At 40.4% G+C, this 27,465-nt stretch overlaps 1 protein-coding gene and 3 pseudogenes across 2 annotated transcripts in view; 1 reads left to right on the forward strand and 3 right to left on the reverse strand.

Moving 5' to 3' along the window:
- The window catches only part of LOC110054340 (tRNA (32-2'-O)-methyltransferase regulator THADA-like), a 653,734-nt gene that overhangs the window by 426,361 nt on the left and 199,908 nt on the right, over positions 1-27,465 (reverse strand). For both annotated transcript variants that reach the window (XM_089292979.1, XM_089292980.1), the window contains one exon: positions 7,761-7,939. In XM_089292979.1, the coding sequence (XP_089149105.1) occupies positions 7,761-7,939 (179 nt within the window). The remainder of the gene's footprint in view (positions 1-7,760; positions 7,940-27,465) is intronic.
- Positions 4,066-5,636, forward strand: LOC149110990 (uncharacterized; annotated as a pseudogene).
- On the reverse strand, positions 19,179-21,432 carry LOC149110991 (uncharacterized; annotated as a pseudogene).
- Positions 23,234-26,828, reverse strand: LOC149110992 (uncharacterized; annotated as a pseudogene).

Here is a 27,465-nt window from a genome sequence, read left to right on the forward strand (position 1 = left end):
TCCAAGACAGTTATTCCTATTTTTTTCGTTCTTTATTTAATGGGCGATATCAGTGATTTTCTTCTTTCTTTGTTACCATTTGAGAGATCTTAAAAATAGAAAAAATTATCCGAAGTAGAGTCATAATACCACAAGGGCAGCACTGCACCTTGTCCGCTCAACAAAGTTAAGCCCTGTTCCGCAGGGTTCCTGCTTGGACGGGTTACAAATTCAAATACCCATGTTGTAATAACTTCTTTTTCTTTCTTTTTTATTTTTTTTCCTTCCCTTTCAAAGACGATATTAGTGACTGCTAAACTTCCAGTCTTGTGTAATGTCTTTTTTTTCTTATTCAACTATTTTGTTCAAATCATTTCGCCATGTCCACATTCATCTTTGAAGTATTTATTTACAATACTGTATAATGGTGAAACACGTCATTCAAATTCTCCTCAATCCTCTTGTCTGCTGATTGTCCAAAACTTTTAATTATGGCTCGAATCATAATCTGAAAATTCGTACAGCTTGTCAAATTTTGTGATTTTCAATATCTCCTCAGTCTTCAGCAATCGGTTAACCCTAACCCTAACCCTAACCCTACTGTTAAACCGGTATAAGCAGACACCTTCAGGAAATGAGCTATTTCTACAGTATAATTAGCTTCTATATATAAAAACATTTGTACAAATATCTATTCAATGTATAGATCATTTCTGCGGCAAGATATTTAGTACTTGCATCAGAAATTCAAAGAATAACTAACTTGACACAATGCAATCGACTGTAAAATGGCCTTGGAAAGCGCAATGTTCAAACCCCAGGGGACTCCTATATAAAAGGGTCGGGGATGCCTGTCATCTCGGGTACAAATTAAGGATTTTGGTCTCACTTAGGGTGTTGATGACGAAACATCACCTTTCTTAGCTGTCAAAGTATCCTTTGGGGTGCTCCCGAAGAAATAATAATAAAAGAAATGCTCTCATTTGTTTTCCGCTGATCTCTCAAGTATGCAGGTCAGGTCTACAAGTGCTTGCGGAATACTTTCTTGAACAGTGGCTAGTAATTAGACCTATTCTGTTTTAAAAGGTAACTTTTAGGGGTCTTATGAAGCTCAAGCAATGCCCACATTAGTCTCCTTTAGGAGTTAAGGTGGCTTACTACAGTTTTGATGGATTACAACAGCCCAACTTTCAACTCTTCTTAAAAATGTTCCAAGATGTTTTATCCCTTTATTTTTTACTGTTTACTTAGGTCTTTTACTATTCTATGTGAGACTTGAACAATCGAACTTCAACAAATGGCCAAAATAAACCACCGAGTGCCTAGGGTGGGACTGGGCACTAGTGGGTTAGATCACGTTTTTCTCAAAATCTACCTGTATGACCCCATCTCAAAATTTCAGGAGTAACAAATTAGCTCTGCTTTAACATTCATGCAAAGTAAAATAAAAATCTGTAGGCCAGATTTTTTGCAAACTAAGAAAATGTGAAATCAAAAATAGCTCAAAATCTGTCTTACAGATTTTTTTTGTAAATTTTGGCTTTAAATATGATTCACCCCTACCAATCGATGATGAAAATTTCATCATGGGATGTACGGTAGGTTTTCAAGCAACCCTCAGTGAAAGACTGGCTTTTACAACCTTGGATGAGAATTGAATTGCACACGCCCTTAATTTAAGTGCGTGCTCGTGTGATGCCATGTATCGCGTGCGAGAAAGCAAGATCAATTTAGAGCTCCTTTACCAGTTGTTTATTGAGTTTTTGTGTCATATTTTTTTGGCCCTAGTCTTAAACACATGTTTGAACGGAGTTTGAAACTATTGCTACGTATACTGAAGTGATTTAATGCCTTTCAAGTGCTGAAGTGGTTTTGGTTTCATCTTAGGGCTGCTTGCATCATTTGTGCATGTGCAATTAATACTGACATCTGGCAAGCAACCATAGCGTGTGCTACTAGTCTCCAAAAAACTGTAGTAAGCCACCTTAAATTCAAATTTTTTAACGAGCATCCCTGACCTTCTCATATGGGAGTTCTCCTCCCCGGGGTTTCCAAATGTCTAACAGAAAGTGACCCAGCGAAGGAGTGAAGGAATGAAAGGGAGAAGCAGTGATGGAGTGAAATCGTCCCACCACTATAACTTGGAAAATATGAATATTTTCCAAGTTAAAAATGAAGCCTTGCATAAAAACAAAGGCAGCTATGAAGCACTGATGATACTATCTCTAGAATCAAGGCAAGATCTTAGTTGGTGGGTAAGCAACCTACCACATGCATACAAAGACATTGATATCTCAAACCCTGACATTTAAATCACTACTGATTCTTAAACACTAAGCTGGGGAGCAGTGTGCCTTAGAAAAACCACTGAAGGCTTGTGGTCTGAAGTAGAACAATTGAGGTAAATAATTGAGTTTGAGATATTGGCAGTTCACTTCCCACTGAGATGTTTTCAGTCAAATATTAAGGGAAAGTATGTGAAAATTAATAGTGATAATTGCAATTAATACTGCATGGAGTGCAGTCTTCTTTTGTTGTGTTAGATGATGGATCTAGTGTAGGTCAGAATCCACTAATTTCAAGATTGTTAAAAGGCATTTTCCAGTCAAGGGCTCCCAAACCAAAATATACTGAAGTTTGGGATGTTCAGATTGTACTGTCTTACCTTAAGACTTTGCACCCAGTGGACTCCTTAAGTCTGAAAGACCTCTCTTTCAAACTTGTGGTGATATTATTGCTGGTTTCAGGCCAGCGAGGTCAGACTATCCACATGCTTGACATCAATGATATGGTTATTACAGTCAATGGCTTTACTTTAAAGTTACTGTAAATCACTTAAAGCAAAGTAAACCTGGGTACCATAATCCTCAGGTTAAGTCTGTACCTTATGACGACTCTAGGCTTTGTGTTGTCACAACTTGTAAGGAGTATCTTCAGAGAACTAAGTCTTTTGGGGGAAGCCGATCTAAGATTTTTCTCAGTTATGTTAAACCTTATGAAGAAGTGAGTGGGCATACTCTTACCAACTGGGTACGACAAGGTCTGGCACAGACTGGTATAGATGTTTCTAAGTTTTCATCACATAGTACTACAGCAGCATCCGTGTCAGCTGCACATAGAACATCTGTTAATTTAGATGACATCCTGAAACAGCTGGTTGGTCATCATAGTGTTGTTTCACTAAATACTGTAACAAGCCATTAGTTAAGGCTTCCAATTATGCAAACTCTGTGTTATCAGTTAGGTAGATTATCACGATGATCTTCACTGCCACTGTAATAAACACTGTTTCCTTTATTGAGGTGTGTGCCTTCTCTTCATTAGCATGTTAGCTTAGAAATCTTATGGAATCTCTCAGCATAGTAACAAGGTAGAATTAGAAAATAGAACGAGCCTAACCTGTAAGTTGAAGTTTAATTGAGATTCTACCGAGTTACATAATGCTGAGAGATTACATGCCCATGCTCCCACCCACCCCTCAGTTCAATGTTTGTGGGCTAAAAGGGACAACAAACACATTTAGATTAAAGATTATAGCACAGCGAGGATGAGACAATCAAAATCACTGGCTAAAAAATTTGCAAACGATTTATAAGCACAGGCAGTCTGTTAAATCTTTGCTAGGAAATCCTGTGGCTGTGATAGGAATTCTTAACAACATTTTACTGCATCAAAGCTATTTTTAGTGTATAGTCTGAAGGACAGAGTACTATTAAGGTTAGAATATTGGTAAAGGTACTTCAAATAGGTGAAATGCTAGTTCCTGATCAAAAACATGTGCCTCAGATGTTGATGTTTTTGCCAGTGAACATTTTTATCATGATTTTGATTATGTGTACAAATCATATACTGCGATAAACAGTTTCAGTTTATACCTTAAATCTAAAGCCAATTTTTAATTGTGAAACATTAACTCTTTTTATAGTTACAGCTGTTTTTCCTGATAGTGGTAGTCATAGCACTACCTCCATTTGCCCCCAGAGGTACCTTAAGTGTATCTCCTACGATGGTTTTCAACTGAATGCTAAACTATCTTGAATGATCACTAAAATCAACAACAGTAACTGGGCATAATTCTGAGTGGCATAATGGCGGGCGGACGTGCCTTGAAACTATCCATGGTTCTTCTAGTTTCTCTGTCGCTCTTCTCGAGTATTTTTAATCTCAGAAGAGATCTTCGTGTCCCAAATGTACCTGGCCATCGCAATGTGATCATATCAGGAACTCCAGGACAAGAACCAACATGAAACAACCCACTGCTAAGTAAGTTTACTCTAATGAGCGGAGGCCATGTTGATTTCATGCGACTTAAAGTAAAGAGATACTTTGGTCTCCGGGTCAGCCGCTATCCCAACACCGATTCTACATTCCAACTAAGTAGATTAATTATCAGTGGAGACATTTGTCCAAACCCTGGACCCTTACCAAAACCGAGCTGCCAGAAATGCTTAAGAACGATAGGAATAAATCACCGATCGCTAATGTGTTCGAACTGTGGGTGCGTTTACCATATGAAGTGTGGAAATGTTAAACCAAGTGATTTTATTCGCATCAAAGAGAACACAATTAGCTGGATTTGTCGACAGTGCACTTGGCAAACCGCGGCCTTCAGTGCCAGCAGCCCCGAATCCCAACCTTCCGATGTATTCTCATCGATCAACAACTGCCTCTCAGATCATCCTGGTCTGAAAATAGGCCACATCAATGTTAACGGCCTAAAGGGAAAACTACCCGAGATTCGCATGCTACTGCTAAACATTAGCCTGGATATTCTAGCTGTAACTGAGACCAAGTTGGCGAACGACATTACCGATGATGAAATCGGAATTGAGGGTTACTTCACAATCCGGAAAGATCGCGATAGGAATGACGGTGGTGTTTTAATGTACTACAAAGATTTTTTGTCAGCCTACGAAGAGGTTAGAATGCAAGTCCTTCATACCATCGAAGGTGTTTGGATAAATGTACGAAGCCAATCGCAATCATGGCTATTTGCTTGTGTGTACAGACCACCGCTTGATCTCTCCTTCTACAATACGTTTAATGTCATGTTAGAGGAGGTTTGGTCTACGCGAAAAAACATAGTAATCATGGGCGATTTAAATTCTGATTTGTCTCTACAAAGGCAAGAAGGTGTCGAATCTCACCTTGGTAGGTGCCTAACGTGCATATTAAACACTTATGGCTTAAAATGTGTCATAAGAGAACCGACCAGAATATCTGACAAAGCACAAACATTAATCGACCTGATAATTGTTAGCCATGCGGAGAGCATCACAACAGCTGGAGTCGCCCACCTGGGAATATCTGATCACAGTTTTGTTTATGCAAATTTGCGAATGAGAAAGAAGAAAAATCCATTGGTAACGAAAACCGTAAACAACTACAAGAAATTCGACCAGCAAAAATTTAAAAACGACATCGAATGTGCCCCTTGGAGTGTATGCGAGATTTTTGATGACCTAGAGGAACAAGTATGGGCATGGCAACACATCTACCAGGAAATCACGTCTAACCACATCTCAACCAGGAAAGTCAGAAAGAGAGAAAACAAATTGCCGTGGATAACTAACGAGATAAAGAAAGAACAAAACAACCATTACCGGCTGCTAAAACTCTTTAAAGTTAACAAAGATCCAACAACCTGGAGCTTGTAGAAAGCCGCTAGGAACCGTGTAAAGAAATTGATCCATAATGCGAAAATTTCATACTGGAGGGAACAATTTGCTGACACCGACAATAGCAAGAAATTCTGGCCAGTGGTAAAGAATGCACAAGGCATCGGCACGAGAAAACCAATTCCACCAGTCTATGAGAGAGAGTAACATCCTAACAAACAATTTCGACAAGGCCGAAGCTATGAATGATTACTTTGCAAGCATTGGAACTCAGCTTGCTGAAAAGTTTGACCACAATGCCATGACTGCTCAGCCATTCGAGACCATTTATTGTATAACACCCACCATAAACCAAATTGGCCTGTCCGAAAAACAAGTTAAGCTGAAACTATCTCGGATAAAACAAAAAACAGGGGGTCCTGACAAAATAATGTCACGTGAAATGGCGGAGGCAGGCGACACCCTCTTTGAAGGTCTCTTCAGTATATTTAAGAACAGTATTCAACGCGGCCTCCACCCAAGTAACTGGAAAATTGGAGAAGTAATCCCAGTTTTCAAGAAGGGGTCCAAGTCAGATTGTGCGAACTATAGACCTGACGATGCTAAATTTAAACAGCAAAATCTTAGAGAGTATTGTTTGCGACTCTCTAGACAATCATCTCGAGATGCATAGCCTTGTTCACTCAAACCAATGGGGGTTCAAGAAAGGAATCTCCACTGAATCATTACTCATCTATCTCACTGAAACATGGAAAAAGGCAATTGATACTGGCCACAAAGTCGGAGTACTATTTATTGATTTCAAAAAACCTTTTGACACCGTCGACCACAACATCCTTCAACTCAAATTAGCAGCTGCAGGAATATCAGGTGGTTTCCACGAGTGGATCGTAAGTTACCTCTCAAATAGATGCCAGTTTGCCACTGTAAATGGAGTAAGATCTGGGCTGCGACCAGTCAATATTGGGGTCCCTCAAGGTTCCCTCCTAGCTCCTAGACTTTTTGCAATTTATGCAAATGATTTACCCAACTTGTCCGCAACCGGATTTATTCATATGTTTGCCGACGACACCACTGTGTATTACATTGGGAAGGAGGTTGAAGAAATAGTGGATGCGTTAAACCGAACATTAATTGATTTTAAAAGCTGGTGTGACCAAAATCGCTTGACTGTTCACACTAGCAAGACGGAAGCAATGTTAATCTGCAAACACGCATTTGTCGGCCCTATGAGACCACTGATATTTGGCAACTCATACATATATTTCACCTCCAAATCTACCTGCTTGGGTGTTGTAATCGACCACAACTTGAACTGGAAACCTCAAATTAAAATGCTCCCCTCCAAATTTGGAGGAAAACTAAAATTCCTAAAGTCTATGAAAGGACTGCCTACCAGTGTTCTTGAAGAAATCTATTACAAAGGCATTGTTCCAAGCATAACCTACTGCATTGCCGTATGGGAATCCTGTTCATTGTCTTCATTTAATGACCTAGAGCATTTACACATAAAAGCTGCAAAACTAATCCATAAACTCCCTAGTGGAACTCCTGATTGTGACGCCCTTAAAAGGGCTAAATGGAAGCCATTGAGTTACATCTACAAGCGGAGGCTCGCATCAATAATGTTTCAGGTGCATAATGATATTCTACCGGAGCAGCTTACGGCCCTACTTGGAACTCGCACAAATGAGACTAGTTACAAATTAAGGCGCTTGAATGACTTCTCGCTAGCATGTTATCATAGTGATCTCAGAAGAAATAGCATAAGGTATAGAGGCCCTTTTGTGTGGAATTCCATCCCAAAATTCATAAGAAACGTTACTTCTCTTCAGCTTTTTAATGAAAAACTTAAACTAGCCTCAAAAACATTAGACCAAATACAGTTCGAGAAAGAGGCGTGCCTTATTAAATCTAAGAATAGTGCATTTTTATATTTTTAAAACACTCTTTTTTACACTTAATTTTAATAGAAATGTAAATTTTAAGTCATTTTAAATTATCTTTTAGTAGCTTTTGAATCCTAAGGATGTACTTTTAATAATTTTAGATTTTAGTTTCTAGGTATATATTTTATGGCAGGTCCACACCAGCCCTCTGGGTTGCCAGACGCAGACCTGCCTCATCAAAAATATATGTATGTATGTATGTATGTTGGCTCACCTGATCATCCAAATGGGACAGGGCTTTCCTCATAAGCTCGACAGGTACTACACCACACCAGTAAGATGTCGCTTTTGGGGCAACCATTCCATAACTCTTTTTATAAAAAGTCATAACTCCTGAGCACCGGGCTGTCTTTAGACAGGTAATAAGGATTGCAAGGTCGCTTGGTTTTTGCTCTAAGATACAATAGCACAGATACTAAATTTACTGTATGTTGTTAACTTGCATATACAAGTTATTAAGTACCCAAAAGAATTTCTAATTGAGTTTTAACTAACTTCTATAACTAATACTTGGCAATTACGTTGGGACAATTTTGCAACAAATGTTTGTAATAAACTCTACCTCTGTACAGTCAATTACTGTTATGGCCTGGTGGACACCCTTAGGCCCAAAAAATTTTTGCTAGGACATAATAATTACACCTGCTTATGTAAAGTCAGAGAGTGTATAGTGTTTCTATGTGGCAGAGGTCCATGGAAAGGTGTCAACTTGTGAGAGGGATCTGTCTATGGGGGTGTCTTTTAACAGAAGTACAATTCCCTTTGTTAATGTCTGCTCATAAAAGCCATGGTGCCAGGACATTTCTGCACATCAAAATAACCACTCTCAGTGAAAAAAAAAAAAGGTATACAATGTGCACATGGTTGGGCATGCAATACATGCATATTACCTTATCAAGAGAGAGAAGTTTCGTAGTGATACTTCATCATTTTATTTGAAACATGAGCAGTGCATATATAAATAAAAAACCAACCACTAAAACAGATTTATTTCAAGACAGTGAGGCTTTCAAGACCAAGTAAAGACCGTTTATTGCAAGCTTGCTCAGATGACAACATTGATAATTACCCAGGCAGTGAGGCCTGGGTTTAAATTTCAGCTCTCTCTTTTTGTTTTCCTCGTTCAGTCACAAATCACTGTCTGGTCTCTAAAGCGCATGCGTCACCTGTACATGCGCACAGCACATGGAATTTATAGAAGTTGTCGTCATGAAAAGTTAGCACAAATTTCATGATTTCTAGGGCTATGAAATCACATACAAACTAACACACCGTTCGCGGTAGACCAACACTAAAGGACGTTAAGCGTTTTCAGAACAGATCGGTCTGCAAGCCTTGCGAGAGATCAATTTACGAGCGAACATTTTGAGTGAATTTATCATAAATCATGTTATACCAAAGGAGCTATCAACTCTTCAACTTGATAAAAAGCATCTTCAGAAGCATCATCGTATTTTTATTGTACATTTAAGCTGAAAGAAACTAATGTATGTTGACCCCCCTAAAAAAAAACAATTCTAGGCTTGCACTGTCACGCAATCCTAACACAATTACAAAAATTATTGGAAAACCATTCAAGAAATTGTGATGTTATAGGAGATTAATAAAGATGACACTTCTATAATTTTTAAGTCTGTGCGTTTTCCCAAACCTCAAATATTCGTCGAAATATTTTGCACAAATTTAGAGTCCAGTATGGAGCCGCCATGTTGGTGTACCTCCGTGGTACACCAACATCGTGGCTGGAAAATTGTGTAAACACCTGGAACTTACTTTGGCTATCTAGGCAAGTGATTATCTGTACTGAACAAACAAGCATTTACATAAGCACTTTTCCTAATACTTTAACTTCTAAATGGGCTAAAAATCACGGGATAAGTATATGTTTTTCAACAAACGAGTTCGTAGCTCTATGTCATGCACCGCCATAACTCTGAAATTCAAAATGTCTTGCTTGCTTGAAAAACGCACAAAAAAACACAACGACAAGGGTTAAGGAAAATAGACTGAAATGTTTATAGGTTGATATAAAGACGTTGACTCATTTCACACCCTAAAGGCCTGCAAACGAGTAATAAGGTATTAATCGGTTCCAAGAAATGCAGTCAAAGGCAGAATAGCTCGAGTACATCGATTCAATTGAATTTTGTAGGACTTCAAATGCAGAGCATTAGTTCAACTACAACATAGCTAGTGCGTCTCAGTATAATGACTGCCTGAGTACGTGCAGCAAGGCATCTAGTTACGTACAATCTTTAGTGTAAGCTGTTTTTGACTCTGATGGTACAAAGATGGAATGATTTCCACTACTGTTTCTACTACTGTTAAAATGGAATGTATTAATTAATTTTGATTGGCATTGGAAAAAAATTATTTTTACATTACCTTGTACATGTAGTGTCAATTGACTTCTACAGTCTGTTGCACAAGAAAGCCATTAAGAGCAAATTCCCACAAAAATCAAACAAAATCAAATTTCTTCGGCAAGACTAGAAAATTCATATTCACTTGTCTTTTGCATATAGCTAGCCCCTAGCAAGAGTGCAAACAGGCTGTAGTGTTTTCCTTAAAATAACTTTGTCTTTCCGAGAAAAACGACATTTTCAATTTAACCTTCAGACTCAATTTCGTGCAATCTAGCAAGTCCCAACTGTGCTGAAAATCGACCATTTTCATTTGATTCGCATTTTGCAACCATTGAGCACAGAAAAGTTGTGATACAAACAGCTTATTGCAGAACTATTCCTTGGCTGAAAGAATGTTGGATTAATCTTATCAATCAAAACCAGAGTGCTCTCCAAAATTGAGTTAGTCAGTCAGTGAAAAGAATTGTCATTTTGACCATGTGCCATGTCTCAGAATTCCACAAGATTTTATATTCTAACTACACTAGGATAGGTCTTTCAATATATGTAAAGTTTAGTTTGGGCACATGATTAGGCACTCGTCAAAAAGTTATTCAAAATCGTTCACAAAAGACACAAAATCACGCCAGGAGCTCTCGAGTGCGTGACCAAAAGTATCATCAGCATATCGGCATTTAATACTTCAGTTCGACACGTCAGCATTACCAAGCAGTATAAATGACATACACATAAAAATGACATGTTCACCTACTTTGGTTTGTAGTATCGTGAATCTTGCAAACTGATTCTTTCCCTGCATTTCTTGTCAGTACTCATATCCGACTTTGAAGAAAAACAATTACTGTCTCAATTCCCATGTATATATTATTGGATGTATCATTATATCTGTGTCATTTGTGTCGTTTGATTAAGCCAGTAGTAACTGCTAAAGCATTATTCCACGTGTGACTTTCGGGTTTCCATGTTGAAGACGTTTGAAAGGCCTCCATTTTGACTGAAGATGTTTATTGAGATCGGTGCATTACAACATATTTTACATGGGGGTGAGGGTCGGGATTTCAGAGCTTTAAACAGAGTTACTTTTCTTTGTTTGAATTTTAGGCCACAAAGACCTTGTTAGTATGTAGCATTTTATTGCTTTACCTAAGAAAGGAGGCCCTGAATTAGAACTAACATCCAGATATTGGAAAATTCTAATGCTTTTTCTTTCAGAAATAATCCCCACTCTACCCCTACCCTGTGTGCAAAGACTTTTGCTAGACAATATGCAATTAAGAGACGTGGAGTGATCGAAGATGGCAGCTTATTTATTATTGCTAATTACTGGGGATTTCTGCCTGAAAGCAGGTTGAATGATTGTACCGAACAACAAAATGGAAAACGTATGAACATTTACATAGGAACTTGGTAATATTGAGTGATTTGGGGGTTTCAAATTCACCAGACAAATGCATACAGGTTATGCAAAGCTAATGGAACACTGTTAAAATGGCAGGATGGGAATGTTGTTTGCTGGTCAAGACATGATAACTAAGCTAAGGTAAACATATTTATATTGTTTTATGCTTAAGTTGTGCTGATGTTCCTGTGATATTTCAAATTGAAGTGATTTAATGACAAAAACAATGGTAGCACTTTTGGTCACACATTTGACTGCTGGCGTTCTTTTAATTTTTTTGTGTGATTTGAATAATTTTTTGACGAATGCCTAATCATTTGCCCAAACTAAACTTTACATATATTGAAAGACCTATCCTAGTATAGTTAGAATCTAAAATCTTTTGGAATTCTGAGACATAGCACACGGTCAAAACGACAATTCTTTTCATCGACTGATGAACTCATCGTTGGAGAACACTTTGGTTTTGTTTACCGTCAAATAATTAGATTAATCCAATATTCTTAAAACTGGGCTTTTTTGGACAAGGAATAGTTCTGCATTAAGTTGGTTGTATTACAACTTTTTTGTGCTCAATAGTTGCAAAATGCGAATCAAATGAAAAAGGTCGATTTTCAGCCCAGTTAGCACTCATTAGATTGATGTCTGGACATGAAATTGATAATGTCCTTTTTCTCAGAAATGCCAAGATATTTGAAGAAAAAAAAATACATAGCGTTTTTACTTTTACTATGGCCTACTTATGTAGGCCATAGTAAAAGTAAAAACGCTATGTATTTTTTTTTCTTCAAATATCTTGGCATTTCTGAGAAAAACAACAGTAGGGCAAATTTGATTTTTCTAGCCTTACCGAACTATTTTTGATTTTTGTGTACATTTGCTCTTAAATAAAAGTTCACCATAATCACCGGTCCAAAATTAACAACCAGTCAGAGTTGTTGGTCATAATATGTATAATAATATGTATAATATGTATAATATTAATTGACTTCAAACTTCACACAAACGTAGAACAACCATTCTAATTCATTATTCATTTTTCGCAGATATGTTGACATAGTGGTTTTGTGAATCATTTTAAAAACACCCCTTAAAGGTCAAATGAACTAAAATTTTTTGGACATTTTTTTCATTTGGGTTCAATGTGTTCATTAAGTATAAAATAAACGTATTCTGAAGTTTCCAAAGAATTGGACGAAGCATTGCGGAGATATTGGAATGTTAAAATCACTGTTTTTTATCCTCCATAATCATAGAGTGAAAAATTGTCGGATCATTGTCAGAAATAAAACTTGTGATGTCACTGTTAGTGAGCTCAATAAATGCGGGAAATTTGAAACTGTTTTGGTTTCAAGTTCACAGCGAACTTCAGAGGAAAACCACTTGAATTCAAAAGTTAGCACTTTCAAGTTTCTCCAAAACCCAAAACTTAAAAGAGAATGGCTTATAAAAATGAAAAGAGAATGCTTCATGCCCTCAAAGCTTTCGTGTGTTTGTGTAAAACACTTTATCGAAGAATGCTTTGAACAAAATCTTGTAGTAAGGAGTTTGTTGGGACCCTCTTTCAAGCTTCATCAACTTGTAGTCAAGAAAGATGCACTACTGACAACTTTTAAATTCACTGTGGAACATTGTAAGCCAGCAATTGGACAAAAACGAAACACAAGCAAATACTGCCCGCCAAGCAGCGCACAAACTCCTCTGCCATTTCCCAAGTAAAAAAGGTTTGTATTTAGATCCAAAACCTTCCCCATGAAAGACCCACTGACAAAGAAATGCACCAATGTTCAAGGCAACAATGACATCACAAAGCAGAGTCTCAGTTCCATTCCTTCCATTAAAGTGCGAGGTCATTTTGGAAACATTTTCATGAAGCCATCTGCTCTCATCCTACTTTTAACTTTTTTACTCCTTTTCACGGCTCAGAAAGAAAATTTTCCACATAAGTTTCCTTTTACATGTTTTTTAACATTCTGTCACTATAAAATGGCTGAAGAAATGTCTAAGTTTTGGTTCATTTGACCTTTAAGCTGTTAAAAATGGCTGCAAAATATAGGTCATCTTTAACAGCACAAAAATACATCTGGTCCCTCCTATTTTGAGTATTTTACTTTACAGCCTTAAAATATCACTCTTTACTATGCCAAGTTTCAGGCTCAGACTTGCACTATTTCCCTTTGAGAAAAAAAAATCTGTCAATGTGTTAGGCACAAGTGACACAGTATTTATACCTGAACTAGATGCTCTAAGAGTGTTTACTCGGGCTTCGTACCAGAGTATCAAATCGTACTTTACGAAAACGTGTACTGGACACAATAAAAGCAAATTAAAGAATCAGGATATTTTAGCACAAGAGTTCTGCTTAACTATTTACTATTCATGTTGCTTCGTTGAGTATCCTCATCCTATCACAAGTTGCGAGTTTAAACCAGTTTGGTTCAAGAATGAAGCACAGCTGTCTATGCACTGATGGAGAAGTTGTTTGCAAAGAATTTTTGAGGTCTTTTTACAACTTATGGCGATTACTTTGTACATACTAGCAGAAATTGTACGAAGTTTGTTTACTGGTCATCGCGATCCGAGTAAATTGTGTAGCTGAACATCTTTGCCGTGTCGCAATCTTAAACCCTTTTCAAGAGTCATATCTCCTTTGGAGAGCTAATAATCCCTTTCGAGAGAGCCAAAACGAATCATGATAAACTCTTTCACGAAAACAACAGTCCTGTGCCTAGGCTCAAATTGCATTGCACATAATTTGCCTAAACTTTCAAGTTGTGTATTTTGCGAATAACTTCCAGGAATTTGCGACCCTTAACGCAGTTCATGAAGAAATATTCAAGCTACATATTTTTACTGAATCAAGGCAGGAGTATTTTTAAAAAGGACTCTCATTTATAAGGGAAGATGTGGGATTATGTTTTGCTATCTATTTTAGTTTCATACTTGTCTAGTTCATGTCATGCAACATGATTTTGTTTTGCAGTCAGACACAGTTTTCTAAAAGAATTGGCGATTGCTAAGACTGCTAATATATTTGAGCTACTAGTGAAATAACTGGCTAAGCTATCGTCAATGCAGATTTCCTTAGGACTTGGCAAGAACATTGGTTCGTCAATAATCCAGCACAATTCCCCGCACAATTGAAGGTTTAATTCTCCCGCACAATGTGCCTCCAAATTCACACAATTTTTTTTTCCTGCACCCTACTGTTGTGTATGTCACATTTCGTGAATGTATGTCATGAAGTAGACAAGGAGCAGCATGGGAGAGAAGAATAAAGAGAGCACATGGTCGACTTGTTGTGTGCTTCTTTCTGAAATAGTTTCACTTCTCCAGCTAGTTAAACCTCCTCTAATTTATGTACTAAGAGGACACGACATTGGCGACGAGGATAAGCACGGCACAAGATGTCTTTCAGCGAAAATGGCGCTTCAAAAGCGATTCCTAAGTTTGATTGTCACTCGGATCCCGCCACGTTGGGACCATGCTGGACGCGTTGGTTGACATCTTTTGAGTTATTTGCGGATGGCACAGGTCTCATTATCACTGAGACTACAAATGCAAACACGACGCAGTGAAGAGCGATGCTACTCCATTTAGCAGGCCCAGATGTACAAGAAATCTTCTCTACTCTCGCGGATACCGGAGAAGCAACCGATTACGCCGTGGCTGTAACAGCATTGAATGGATATTTTCTTCCCAAAGTCAATACAGCTTTCGCCCGCCAGAAATTTCACCGACTCCAACAAAAGGAAGGTGAGACTGTTTTGCAGTTTGTTACTCAATTAAGAAAAGAAGGAAAGGATTGCAATTTTGGTGCAGACTTTGACAACCAGATAAGAGATGTTGTCCTGTGTAAATGTAGGTCAGACTATGTAAAGCACAAACTGCTTGAGGAAAGAGTGGAGCTAACGCTCGCTCGCACATTAGAAATCGCAGAACAGTGTGAAAGTGTAGCCCACCACTCTTGCTGGAATAGAGGGCGTTGACAATATCTCTGATGACATCATTGTACACGGCCCAGACCAGAAAACTCACGACCAACACCTTCTCAAAACCATGGAGCGCCTCAGACAACATGGTTTGACTCTCAATGCTGACAAATGCTTGTTCAATGTGGACAGACTGGTTTTCATGGGAATTCTTCTGTCTGAGAAAGTAATCGGCCCTACAGAGGAAAGAGTTAGAGCCCTGCAAGAAACAAGAGAGCCTGAAACCGTCAATGAAGTTTGAGGCTTCTTAGGATTGGCTAATTACAGCAGCAGATTTATTCCCCATTTTGCAACCATCACAGAGCCATTGAGGAAACTAACCAGGAAAGATGTTCCGTTCCACTTTGGTCCCGAGCAAAAAGCTTCCTTTGAGTCACTTAAGCAAAGTATGGCTGAAGCGGGCACATTGGCATACTTTGACAAGAGAGCATCAACCAAAGTCGTTGCAGATGCAAGCCCTGTTGGCCTCGGAGCTGTACTAATGTAAAACCAGAATGGGGCATGGGTACCAATCTGCTATGCAAGCCACCGCCTCAGAGTGTGAATGGAAATAATCCCAGACAGAGAAAGAGGCCCTTGCCCTCGTTTGGGCTTGCGAGAGGTACCACGCATACGTTTATGGAATGTGATTTGATCTAGTGACCGATCACAAGCCGTTGGAAGTGATTTATGGACCTTGTTCCAAACCTTGTGCCCGCATCGAACACTGGGTAATCCGCCTACAGCCCTATGATTTCAGAGTCATGTATACTCCAGGACAGAGCAATGTAGCTGATCCCCTCTCACACTTGCTCAGTCAGAACAAACCAACAAATCATCAACATGGTGCAGAAGAATATGTTAGATTTGCAGCCATCAGTGCCACACCCGCAGCCCTAACCATGAGAGAAGTCGAAGAAGCATCAGCAGTGGATGAAGAGTTGAAAGCCCTAAGAGAAGCAATTAAAACCGGTCGATTTGAGAAATGTAAGGTTTATGCACCAGCTGCAGGGAAACTGTGTGTGTCGAGAATGGAATCGTCCATCTCAAGACAACACCAAAATGGCCCCAGGCCAATGGGGAAGTTGAACGGCAGAACGCCTCCCTGATGAAGAGAATTCGCATTGCCCAAGCTGAAGGGGTCGACTGGAAGGAGTTAAGAAGATATGTGATGAAATAGCGAAGTATTGATCACACCACCACCGGTAAAAGCCCTGCCGAATTGTTGTTCAATAGAAAGATGTGAGGGAAGCTGCCAGAGCTCCATGCTGATTGCCGTCTAGACCTAGAAACTCAGGATAGAGATGCAGAAGTGAAGGCAAAGACCAAAGCATATGCCGACAAAGCAGCAAATGCGAAACCATCAGACATTACAGTGGGTGATCAAGTACTTGTAAGACCAGAGAGAAAAGACAAATTCTCGACACCATTCAATCCAATGCCATACCATGTGGTAGGCAAGACTGGCAACAGTGTCATTGTGGAGGCTCCAGGTGGGACCCAATACTTGAGAAACACCTCACATGTGAAAAGGTTTATAGCGGACGATCCTGTATCGACACCTGGGACACCATCTGCTAGCCCAGACGAAATGGTCATACCCTCCACAATTCCAAGCCAAGTGCTAAGTGAATTGACACCGGCAGCACCTACCACACCACAGAGTGAACCTCCAACCAGGAGTACACTGTCAGCACAAACAAGTGCAGAGAATGGAAACGAGTCAGTTACCGCCCATAGTGATATGGCAATTGACCAAGCAACAGTACCTAGCATGTCAGCAACACCAAGGTTGACTCAGAGACCTCAGAGGCAGAGGAGACCACCAGAGAGATACAAAGAACTTTGTGATTAAGGTTTCGGTGACTGAGAACTTTGTGATTTTGTTTTTAAAAGTGTTGTTGAGGATGCTCATTCGGAGGCAATTTAAACTTTTAACTTTGTTGACATGTTTATCACATAAAGGCGTCTACCTTTAAAGTTGAATTTGTTTTCGCTATGTTTACGTTCAAGTTCGAAGGATTGTTAGACTTTGTTTCCTCAGAGAAAAGGAGAGATGTCGTGTATGTCACATTTTGTGAATGTATGTCATGAAGTAGACAAGGAGCAGCATGGGAGAGAAGAATAAAGAGAGCACATGGTCAACTTGTTGTGTGCTTCTTTCTGAACTAGTTTCACTTCTCCAGTGAGTTAAACCTCCTCTAATTTATGTACTAAGAGGACACGACACCTACTAGAAAGCCAACTAACTCGGAGGTAAGATATTTAATTCAAGTTATCAAAAGTCTTATCTTTACAACTTTGGAGATCGACATATTTTGTGCGGTGCAAGAAACAAGTTGCATGTTTTTCATGAGCTATGAGTCCAAACACGTTTTCGTATTTAGTTCATTTTATTGCAATGATTTGTTTTACTGCAATGTTCTAAATAATAACAGCAATAGCCACATACCGTCATTGACAGCCTATTTTTTCCCAGTGTTTTTGTAGATTGAACTCATACCACAATCGGCTCAGTTGTTATCTCACGAGAACGTTTCGAGCGTGAACTTTGCTTACCTGGCTGGCTTTCAAGCAATATAATTCCTGGACCGACCCTTCCGGAAAACGATCAACATCTTTGTTTGTGAGATGAACATTTAAGGCGCAATTCTTGCCAAAACTTTCTTCGCAAAACCGCATTCTGTCACGAAGAGCGAGCAATGTCGCCTTTCTTGTCCCCAGTTTCCATGGTTTATGCATGGAACACCTGGGACCATGACCCCCCTTTTGGGGACCAAAACGCTTGCATTTTAAGACTCAGAATTTCCTACAGAAGCCCGAGTAACAAGGGACAAATCAATTTCAATGGCGAAAATAACATGCCATCACTAATATTAATAAAATCCCGTCAATTCACTGCTAGCATACACATGTAGGAACACGATGTCCACTATAATATACAGCTTTAGCCAAGCCTAAAAGTGGAGCTCCTGATTGCAATAATGACCTTAAAAGAAAAAAAAGAGGATTTGTTTTTCTTGGATTAGAAACTCAAATAAACGGAATGCAATGCATGCAACAGCCATGACATCTAACTACCATTTCTAAAATTCTGGCCAGAAAATTGGAAGATAAACAAACAAACAGATGCTTCAATGTAACTACAAGTAACTGAAGGTACAACCTGTGTGTGGAGTGAGGAGAAGTGAAGGGAATGAAACAGGATGAAAAAATAATGCATGGAGGAGTGGCAGGACTTAGAAATATCTTTTCTGTGGTTAGCACCATAAGTGTGCCATCATTTATCCAAAGGAATGCTGCATGTCAGCTTTAAACGATGACGTCATAGTCATTGCTTAAAAATTATCAATTGTGAGCATGTAATTGTTCAGCATGTGGTTTCACCATTTTCTTTCCAGTTCAATTTTGACAGACTATACCCTTGACTCTACAGAATGCAAATAGAATGAATGCAAACAGAGAAGGGCCCCAAGTAGGTCTGTTCCATTTAATAACACTTTGCATGGGAGGGAGAGCAGCTAGTGTAGGCTAAGCACATGGTGAACAATAAATATAATCATGCATGACAAGAAACTAGTACCAGCCCTCTCTCCCTCCCTGATGAGTTAAATACAAATAAATGGTTTATTTTAGACTTCACTCTACAGAATCGCAAATAGAACTACAACAAACAAGTCTGGGGGTAAACAGGGAAGGGCCCCAAGAAGGTCCCTTCCATTTAACAACACTTTACCCAAAGAAGGACATGACCTAACACCCAGACAAATACACATTAATATAATAATAATTAATAATAATAATAAAATAATAATATAATATAAATAACACTAATAATAATGATACTAGTATTAAAAATAAATAAATAATCTAAACAAATGAAACAAGGTGACTAACTGCCTGCATTTGGTCTTTAACTGGAATGTGAATATAAGATCTATAAGCACCTGACTGCCAGTCTCCTAAATGCTTAATAAGTTCTCTGAGGATTTGACCTTGGAAGGCCAGGGAGGCCCCCCTGATCATGTCCACTAACTCGAGATGGATCCAAATTCATCTTGATTACCAATACTTGAAAGAGGGAGTCAAATTTTCCAGACAACAAAGGGATCAGGCCTCTCTCGGTTGATGCTGGAATGACAAATGCAGGTCCCGATAACAGGGTTGGTACTAACAAGAAGGCATGCTTGAGAGCCGTGAAGGGGCAGAGTGGGTGCTTGGAAATGCATGGTAGAGCAATAGTCAGAATTTGTTGACTGAATTCAATGGTTTTTGACCGCCTGTTAATAATGATGACCCCATCTGAAAAGAAGAGTATGTCCCCTCAATGCAAATGCTTTGATGGGTTCAACTGTCTGGATCCTTTAGAAAGGAGGTTTGCTTTACAAAACAGGCCAAAAAAGGCTACCAAGCAAACAGCCCAAAATGTGGCGTGGAAGGGATCATCCAAATTCAAGTGTTCTTTAAGGGTTAAGAGAATTTGAGGTGTAAATGGTTTCTTTTGAAACACTGTTAAACCTTTTACGTGCCTGATTCCGAATTCTAGTAGCTAGCTGGAATTTGTGTTTAGTCAGGTCATCAAGTCCACATTCCAGATGGAGGATGTGAACTGCATACAAGTATTCTGGGATAGAGGATGCTGAGAGTAATAGCTGCATAACGAACAAGGGTTGAAGCTGCTTCTGGGAGTGGCTGGTAACCATAGTATACACAGAGGCCTGAGAGGAGGAGGAGTATACAGGAGAGGCCTGAGAGTGTTTTACTCATGTAGCTTGACTTGGTAATAAGAGCATATGCTTGACGACAAAGTTTTTGACTTCACGATTCAGTTGCTGCTGATCCTTTGGATCTAAGGGGTGCAAGAGAAAGTAAGGACATGTGAGGTTCTACTTAGTACAAGACCAAGGACTTGGAGAGCCATGCTTGGAACAGTGGCCAGTGATGTACATCATCAAGATGTGAGACACTGTTCACAACTACCTAGCTGAAATTGTAATACTCTTTAAGCCAGAATAGGGAGTGAATCCACTCCATCATAACCAGGCATGGGGTCGTGCCTTTGTTCAGGACAGCTGCAGCCACCTGGCTGTCAGACTTGATGACTGCTTGATACCCAACCAGAAAGGGGCCCAACAGTGTACTACGATGATTGTAAAAGTCTACTTATAATTGATGTGGTGAGGGCTGAGAGTGGGGTAGTCTAAGGCCCAATTAACATACATCCAGTCAGTTCCCCATATGCACCCCCTACCACACAATGAAGCATTGGTAAGCACTGGTGTAGAAAGTTGTGGGGACTCTGAGGGAAACAGTGTTTTACAGTTGTGTGCAGGTAGGAGAAAGGTCCACCAGTGGAGGTCAGATCTTGCCTGAAGGTTGAAAAAGATGCCATGATATGGGCATTTGACAGAGTTGGGCAGGGTAATAAGGCACCCAAGAAAGGTGCAGCCCCCTCAAACAACAAGTGCTACCCAATTAAGTTTGCAAACAAGTTGCTGCAGGTGAACCTTGGAACATTTGTGATTCAAGCTTGTACACTTGAGAAGAGATAACAGGGGGTGAGGGCATCTGGTCGGTGAAGTGATTGATGTGCTGTAAACAGGCTGCCAGTGCCCCATTTAGTGTTTGTAGCATTCTGCATTCTGTGATACAGGTCCTCATACTGTATTACTTTTGGCAAGGCATAACACTTTGCTAATTCAGAAATCCTGGAACTGTACAGGATGTCTTGGTTGGACAAAAAAGACCCATCTTTCAGGAGAGTGTGCATGATACGGAAGTTAGCTGCTGACCATTGTGGGAATGAAATTTTGTCTAGGGGTAGTTTCTTTTCCTGAGAGGATTTTAATACATATGAGCATCACCAGAGGTTCCAAGCACAGTCTCTTTATCCTCTTGTAGTACCAAGTGGTGGGAACTAATGAAATTGGGAATAATCATAGGATGTTTACCTCCAGAAGCAGTAGGCTCTACCAGCTGCTGTGCAGGATCCTGTTCCTCTTCAGTTGAGCCAAGCAACACAGGCTCTCTTAGGGACTCCATGAGAGATTTAAGCTTTGACTGATCTGTGGGATCTTGTTGAAGGGTTTTCAAAGTTGGTTTCACGGAAAGATTTTTATCAGGCGTTGCTGATTTAACCGCTGTTGCCATCTTATTTGGCACAAAATCTCCATGTACCTTTGGGAGCTCCAGTTTGGTATGAGTGAGGTCCAATTCAAGCTGCAAATTCTTGATTTAAAATTCCTCGATTGTCTCATTTTCCTCTTCAATGGGCTACTTGGCTTTGGTGATTGTTGGGAGTGTGGTCTTTCATTCCCATCTCAACCTGGATAAGTTCACATTTGATTGTCTCACCCATCTGTTGAGGTGTTGGACATTATCCTATTATGCCGTCCACATCAAAATCTTTAAGTTTAAGTGGAGCCTTTGTCTTCCTACTGCTTTTCCTTGTGGCCATAATGTAAATTATTACACAATTCGTAACTTTAAAAACGGTTTGGCATTATAAAATGCCCAGCAAAGCAGCTAGTATGGGCTAAGCACATGGCGAACAACACACATGACAAGACACCACGCATGACAAGAAACTAGTACCAGCCCTCTCTCCTTCCCTGATGAGTTAAACACAAATAAAAGGTTTATTTTAGATAATAAGCATAACCAAGATTGTAAAAATTATGCACGCAATTTATCAGGGAGTTTCCAAGAGACAATTGTGCAAGGAATATGTCGGACGAAAAGTCAACAACGTACGTAGATGTACCTATGGTAATGGTGCTACCATTTTGTTTTTCAAGGTATTTGGCTTGGCGTATGGATGTACAGATGAACGTACAGACAGTCATGCGACAAGCAAAATTTTTTAAGGTATGGGGCTCTGCTTGTGCACCTTCGGTGTGAAAGAGCTCCGCGATAAAAACTGCTTTTAGACATTATTTTTAGCAACATTTTTTTTAATTTGTTTAATTTCCTCTCTGCCGAGATGTCCAATTTGTCATCCAGAGGTATTCCCTTAATGTAAACAACACTGTGAATGGTTGTCATTACAAACACAAGATATTTCCTGGAAACTTAGTGTTTTTCATTCAGCAAAACCCTTTGAGTTCATTTAGACAAATAATGGGCAAAATTGGAATGCTGTTTAGCATTAAGGACATTAAAAGGACTAAAAATTAATCAAGTTGAGGTATCTTGAAGCAAAAATCAAAATCACACATTTATTCTAATTGGTAAACAGCCAATCTTGGCAAAAGTAATAATAATAATAAAGCTCCAGAAGTGAAGAGACTAATCTGGCAATGTACTTAACCGGTGCAAGAAAAAAATCAAACTGTGGTCATCAAACGTGTAAGTGTAAAAGTGTAGGGGCAAGTTCCAAATAAATTTCCTCCGTATAAATTGCAAACAAGAAGTGAAATGGTCTGACCCCAAGTAGATAAACAAAATATTAATACCACTCATTTAATCCGAAAATGTTACAGGAAACAAACTTAAAAGCCATTAATTCCCCTCAACACCATTCCACATTGTCTTGAAGTGCCCAAGTTTTCTGCTATAAGAATCAGGGGCACATTAATCTCCTTTCTGCACTTATGCAGGCCTAAGCCCAGTAAGCTAGATGTCAACATGACAAAGCTTTGGGAGCATAAGTAGCCTGAGATGTAGACTGGATACTAGTATTTTGCACGATTGTTTTCAAGTTAAGGCAGCCATTGCAACTTTTGTAGTACGTAGTAGTGCGTTGTGTATTGCTAGGACTAGTCATACCGGTGTTGCATTGTCGGCAAATCAAAGACTATTTGGTATGTAACAAAGGTGGTTGTATAATTCGATCCATCGATAGCTTTGAGAGAGGCGTTTAACTGAAACTTTGCCAAAAATAATGTGCAAGGGTTTCACTTGAGAAGTGTTTTTCTTCAGCAAAGAATTATTTCAAATTCCCATAGTCTCCTTTTTTATATAATTACTTTACTTTTATTGCTTGACCATTTTTATTTTCCTTTATAAGCACAAACCATCCCTTAGCAGCTTGAAGAAGAAGAAAAAGGAGAAAGAACTGCCCTCACCAGGATTCGAACTGCAAACCCTTCCACCTGACTTCTGATTCCCTGACTGAATCCTTACTGCTGTGCCACTGCAACCGCAACATCAGGGCCATTACCAATGGGTGTGAAAGAGGAAGCGTCTGCTCCTCAGGGCGGCTACATTCATGTCTTTCAGAGGCTGTCTGCTTTAGAAAGGCACTCATCTCTGAGAAATGTACGCAGTCACTGAAGAGACATCACCGTATGGACTTAGCCAAAATGGGCTACAAGCCCTGCTTGGACAAGCATTGGTGCATTGCCAACACTCAACCCACAATAGGTTACCAAGAAGCCCTTGCTGTTTTTAAAAGAGAGTTGGGCTCTCAGGGCAGTCAGTGACAAGCAGCAATCGTATCTTATGGGAAAATTCTTCATAGGTCAAACCACAGGCCAAACGTTTGATGCCAAAATGGACGCACAGGAAATGCACATGTGTCTTTTTCAGGCATCTGAATTATTTATAGCCACCTCACAGGTTGCTTCCTTTTCTCTCAGCAAAGTGTTGCAGTGTGCCAAAGTGATCCTGATGAGATGGCATCAGGCAACTGAAGAGGAGAGTAATTTTAGTCAGGCAAGGAAGCTGAAGAAATAATCCAACTCCAGCATACTTTGGTGTATGATCAGTACAACCTGTGCCATGGCAATGGTAGGTATCCTAAAGAACCTCAAACTGCCTATGTTACAGTGCAGGTGCGAAGGCCTGAGACTAGATATACCTCTCCCACCTGTATGCAGAAGGGCTCCATACTTGGCATTTCTGGAGGACATTACTAACAACTACACTTGCCGGAAGTATTCTTAAGAACTCTCAGTGCTTCACTTCTTCTGTATTTAGCAAACATCTCTTCAGGAGGCAGGGGGACTGTTATATTTTTTGTACTATGTTTCTGACACTGCCTGCAGACACAGTTCAACAATGCATTTAGAAACTAATCCTACATACATGTAGATCTTGCAAACAGCGAGTTTTCCCACAATTAACAACTTTGGATGCTTACATAAGTACACAATAAAGTTGACAACCATTTGGCAGTAAATGGGACGAAGGTTGTTGGGTGCTCCCTGGTAAATCTAAGAGTGCCAGCAACACACCCTGTAAATAGGTACATGATAATAGGGGTGGTAGCAACACACCCCGCAAGTGATGGATGAGCCAACAAGTGTGGCGTGTGCCACACCTGGAAATAAGGGATGACCCAACGAATGTGGCGCATGCCACACCTGGATAGATATAAGCCTGAGGTGGGGTCAGGGTCCCACCTGGCCTGCAACGTGCGAAGCTAAGTGGCAGGTGTGCACCCAAATTAATTCCCAAATACTGCCTAAAAGAAAATAACTAATACTATTATGTTAAATGAGTACAATGTCCTTCCTGAGGGTTCCAGATGGACTGTGTTCCTGCAGCAGCACTGGCTAACAGGCCTGGTACTTTCTGAAGAATAGACAAGGGAGTCCGGATGTAAAGAGCAAAGCAATTGCTGGACCATCTACCAAGAATCTGAACAAGCCACGGAGGTAAGCCAGCCTCAGCTGCTGTTGTAGCTGCCCCGATTCGAAAGCTATGGGAGGCATAGAGTTCTGTTGGAATGTGTAGGCATTTGAGAAGAAGACAAAGTGTTGAGGTAACTTGGGTTCTGGTGAGGTAGAGGCCAGACTGGAATGTGTAGAAGGGGCCATCCGAATTGAAGGGATGATGAGCCATGTATTTTTTTAATTGCACGAACTGCACAGACAGAGCGGCCTGATGGGGCACTCAGGAGGGAGCAACCTTGGCAATAAGGGTCTGTATTGGAGGACTTCAGGTGTCGACTTAGGGAGCCATCAGAGTTAAAGGATATATCATTGCTGCTGAGGTGTGACAGTATATTGAGTGAGAGGTGGAGGGTGAAGTAAACTCACTTGAACATAGGAAAGCGAAGAAGGCCAATGTGAAGGCAGACCATAGCATGAGTTTGTCACTCGGAAGGATGTCAGGTGCTTGTGCCAGCTCAGTCTTGAGTTTCCCAAGGAGAGACATGGTGATGGGAAGGTGGCGTTTGGAGGAAAGGCCCAGACTACATTTGATGCCCTGCAGAAGTAGATGGAGTAATGGGGCGTCCTGGAATGGGTCAGGGAGGTTGCTCTCAATGTGAAAGAAACGAATGCTGGCATGTACAACTTGACAGTTCTGTAAGAAACTTGGTCGGCCAAGGCAGCAGCAAAATAACGCAGTGTAGGTTCTGTAGCTGGAAAACTCTGCCATTACCGAGAGGAGCAAAAAGTGATGCACCTCTGCATGCCGGCTGAGTAAGTGCGACGAGTGGAGTCAGCAATGGCTTGACTGGAGAAACGCTAGACGACATTCCAGAGGGTACTGGCTGATGGAGGGATAGGTGTTGGCATTAGGTCCACAGCTGGGGTGAGCTGATGGAACTGCACCATCTGCAAACCAGATAGAGTCAGCAATTGAGTAATCGGTACCACCAATATGCAAGACTAGGATTGTGAAATGGTGAGTAGCACCACTGAAAAATATGGAGTGGACAAGGTGAATGATGTCGGGGTCTCGGGAAGTGCCAGAAGCCCAGATATCAACCACTGCCTCATTGTTGCTGTGAAAGAGGATTTTCTTTCCCGACCACGAATGACCCCACAAGAGGCAGGCAAGAGCAATAGGATAGAGCTCCTTCCATTGGATAGAATGACCTTGAAGAGGAGATGGCCAGGTGTCAGCAATCCAATGACCAGAATAGCAAATACCATATCCAAGGGTCCCTGACACATCTGTTAAGAGGACCAAGACTGGGGATCTTGACCTGTATGGATCAGGAATAATCGCTTGGCCATTCCAGGTGGGAAGGAATCTTTGCCACCAAGCAATATTGCGGCAAGCCTCCAGACTCACGGAAATGTGATGGTGGGGGAGCCTAGCAGTTGTACTTAGGTCAATAAGGCGACACAGGAATATGCGCCCCACAGGGATGACGTGACAAGCAAAGTTATATGAACTCAGTTAAATGACCTTGCTCTTCATGAGTTCTCGTAGCTCAGTGGATAGATTGCCTGCCTGGTGTTTGGGAGGACATGGGTTCGATTCCTGTCGGAGACTCAGAATTTTTCTTTGTCCCATGCTCGTGTCATGTTGATTAATTCACCTTCACAAGCAAAGTTAAGTTTGCCGATGAGGGACAGCAACTCGCACTTAAGGCACTTTTTACGAGACGACCAAGACTGAAGTTCAGCAAGAAGCTTCTTACGTTTATCATCTGGTAGGGCAGTTTCCATACCAGTGGTGTCAATCAAGATGCCAAGGAAGACCAGTGATGTGGTCGGTCCTTCCATCTTCTTAGGAGCCAGAGGAATCCCCAGGTGTGAGGCTATGTGGACTATAATATTGACATTATTGGCACAGGTCTTGGAGTTTGATGGCCCCACAACTCTTCTTTTGTCGGGAGTGGACAAATGAGAGTGTGGAAGTATCATCAGGGTTGATGGCCCGGGTAAAATTATCAGATCATGAAGAATTATGGACAGGATACATGTTGGAGGAAAGAAGATCAATAAAGTCAACGTACTCACATCTTAGGATCTTGTTTTTAAGCTTCTGTGGAAGAGGCGGCAAGTGTGGATCTGTTGGATTGCTTTGTGGTTGTGCTACAGGAAGTAAGCTCAACGGAAGTAAGCCAGGCGTGACAGTGTTCACTTCAAGGGGCCTGGTGCCTAGTGGATTGCAGGAAGGTAGGGTGCCATCTTGTTGAAGACCATCATGTGCTCCTGGTTGACTTGAGATGCTGAACGGAGAGAGAAGAGCAGTAGTATTTTCCCCAGCAGGTCGACGGGAGTCGGTGCATACTGTTTCAGCTATGAGAACACAAAGCTGGTCGAGTTAGCCGCTCGTGAACGTTTGTTCGGTGTTCGCTACGTTGACAACATTCTGCAACTGGAGGGGGATGTTTGCCTGATCAGCTGTTGCGGCGGGATGTCGAGGAAGATTATTGTTGTCGTTTTCGAAGATCCGCTGGGCCAATTGAGCCTTGCTGTCAGTTGTTACTAGATTGTGTGTCAAGGCCAACAACAATAGCGATTTCTTGGGCAAGGCTTGTAAGTCCTGGAATGACAT

Source organism: Orbicella faveolata, unplaced genomic scaffold (assembly GCF_042242905.1).
Source record: "Orbicella faveolata isolate gen_17 unplaced genomic scaffold, um_ofav_v1 contig_24, whole genome shotgun sequence".
Classification (NCBI taxonomy): Eukaryota; Metazoa; Cnidaria; class Anthozoa; order Scleractinia; family Merulinidae; genus Orbicella; species Orbicella faveolata.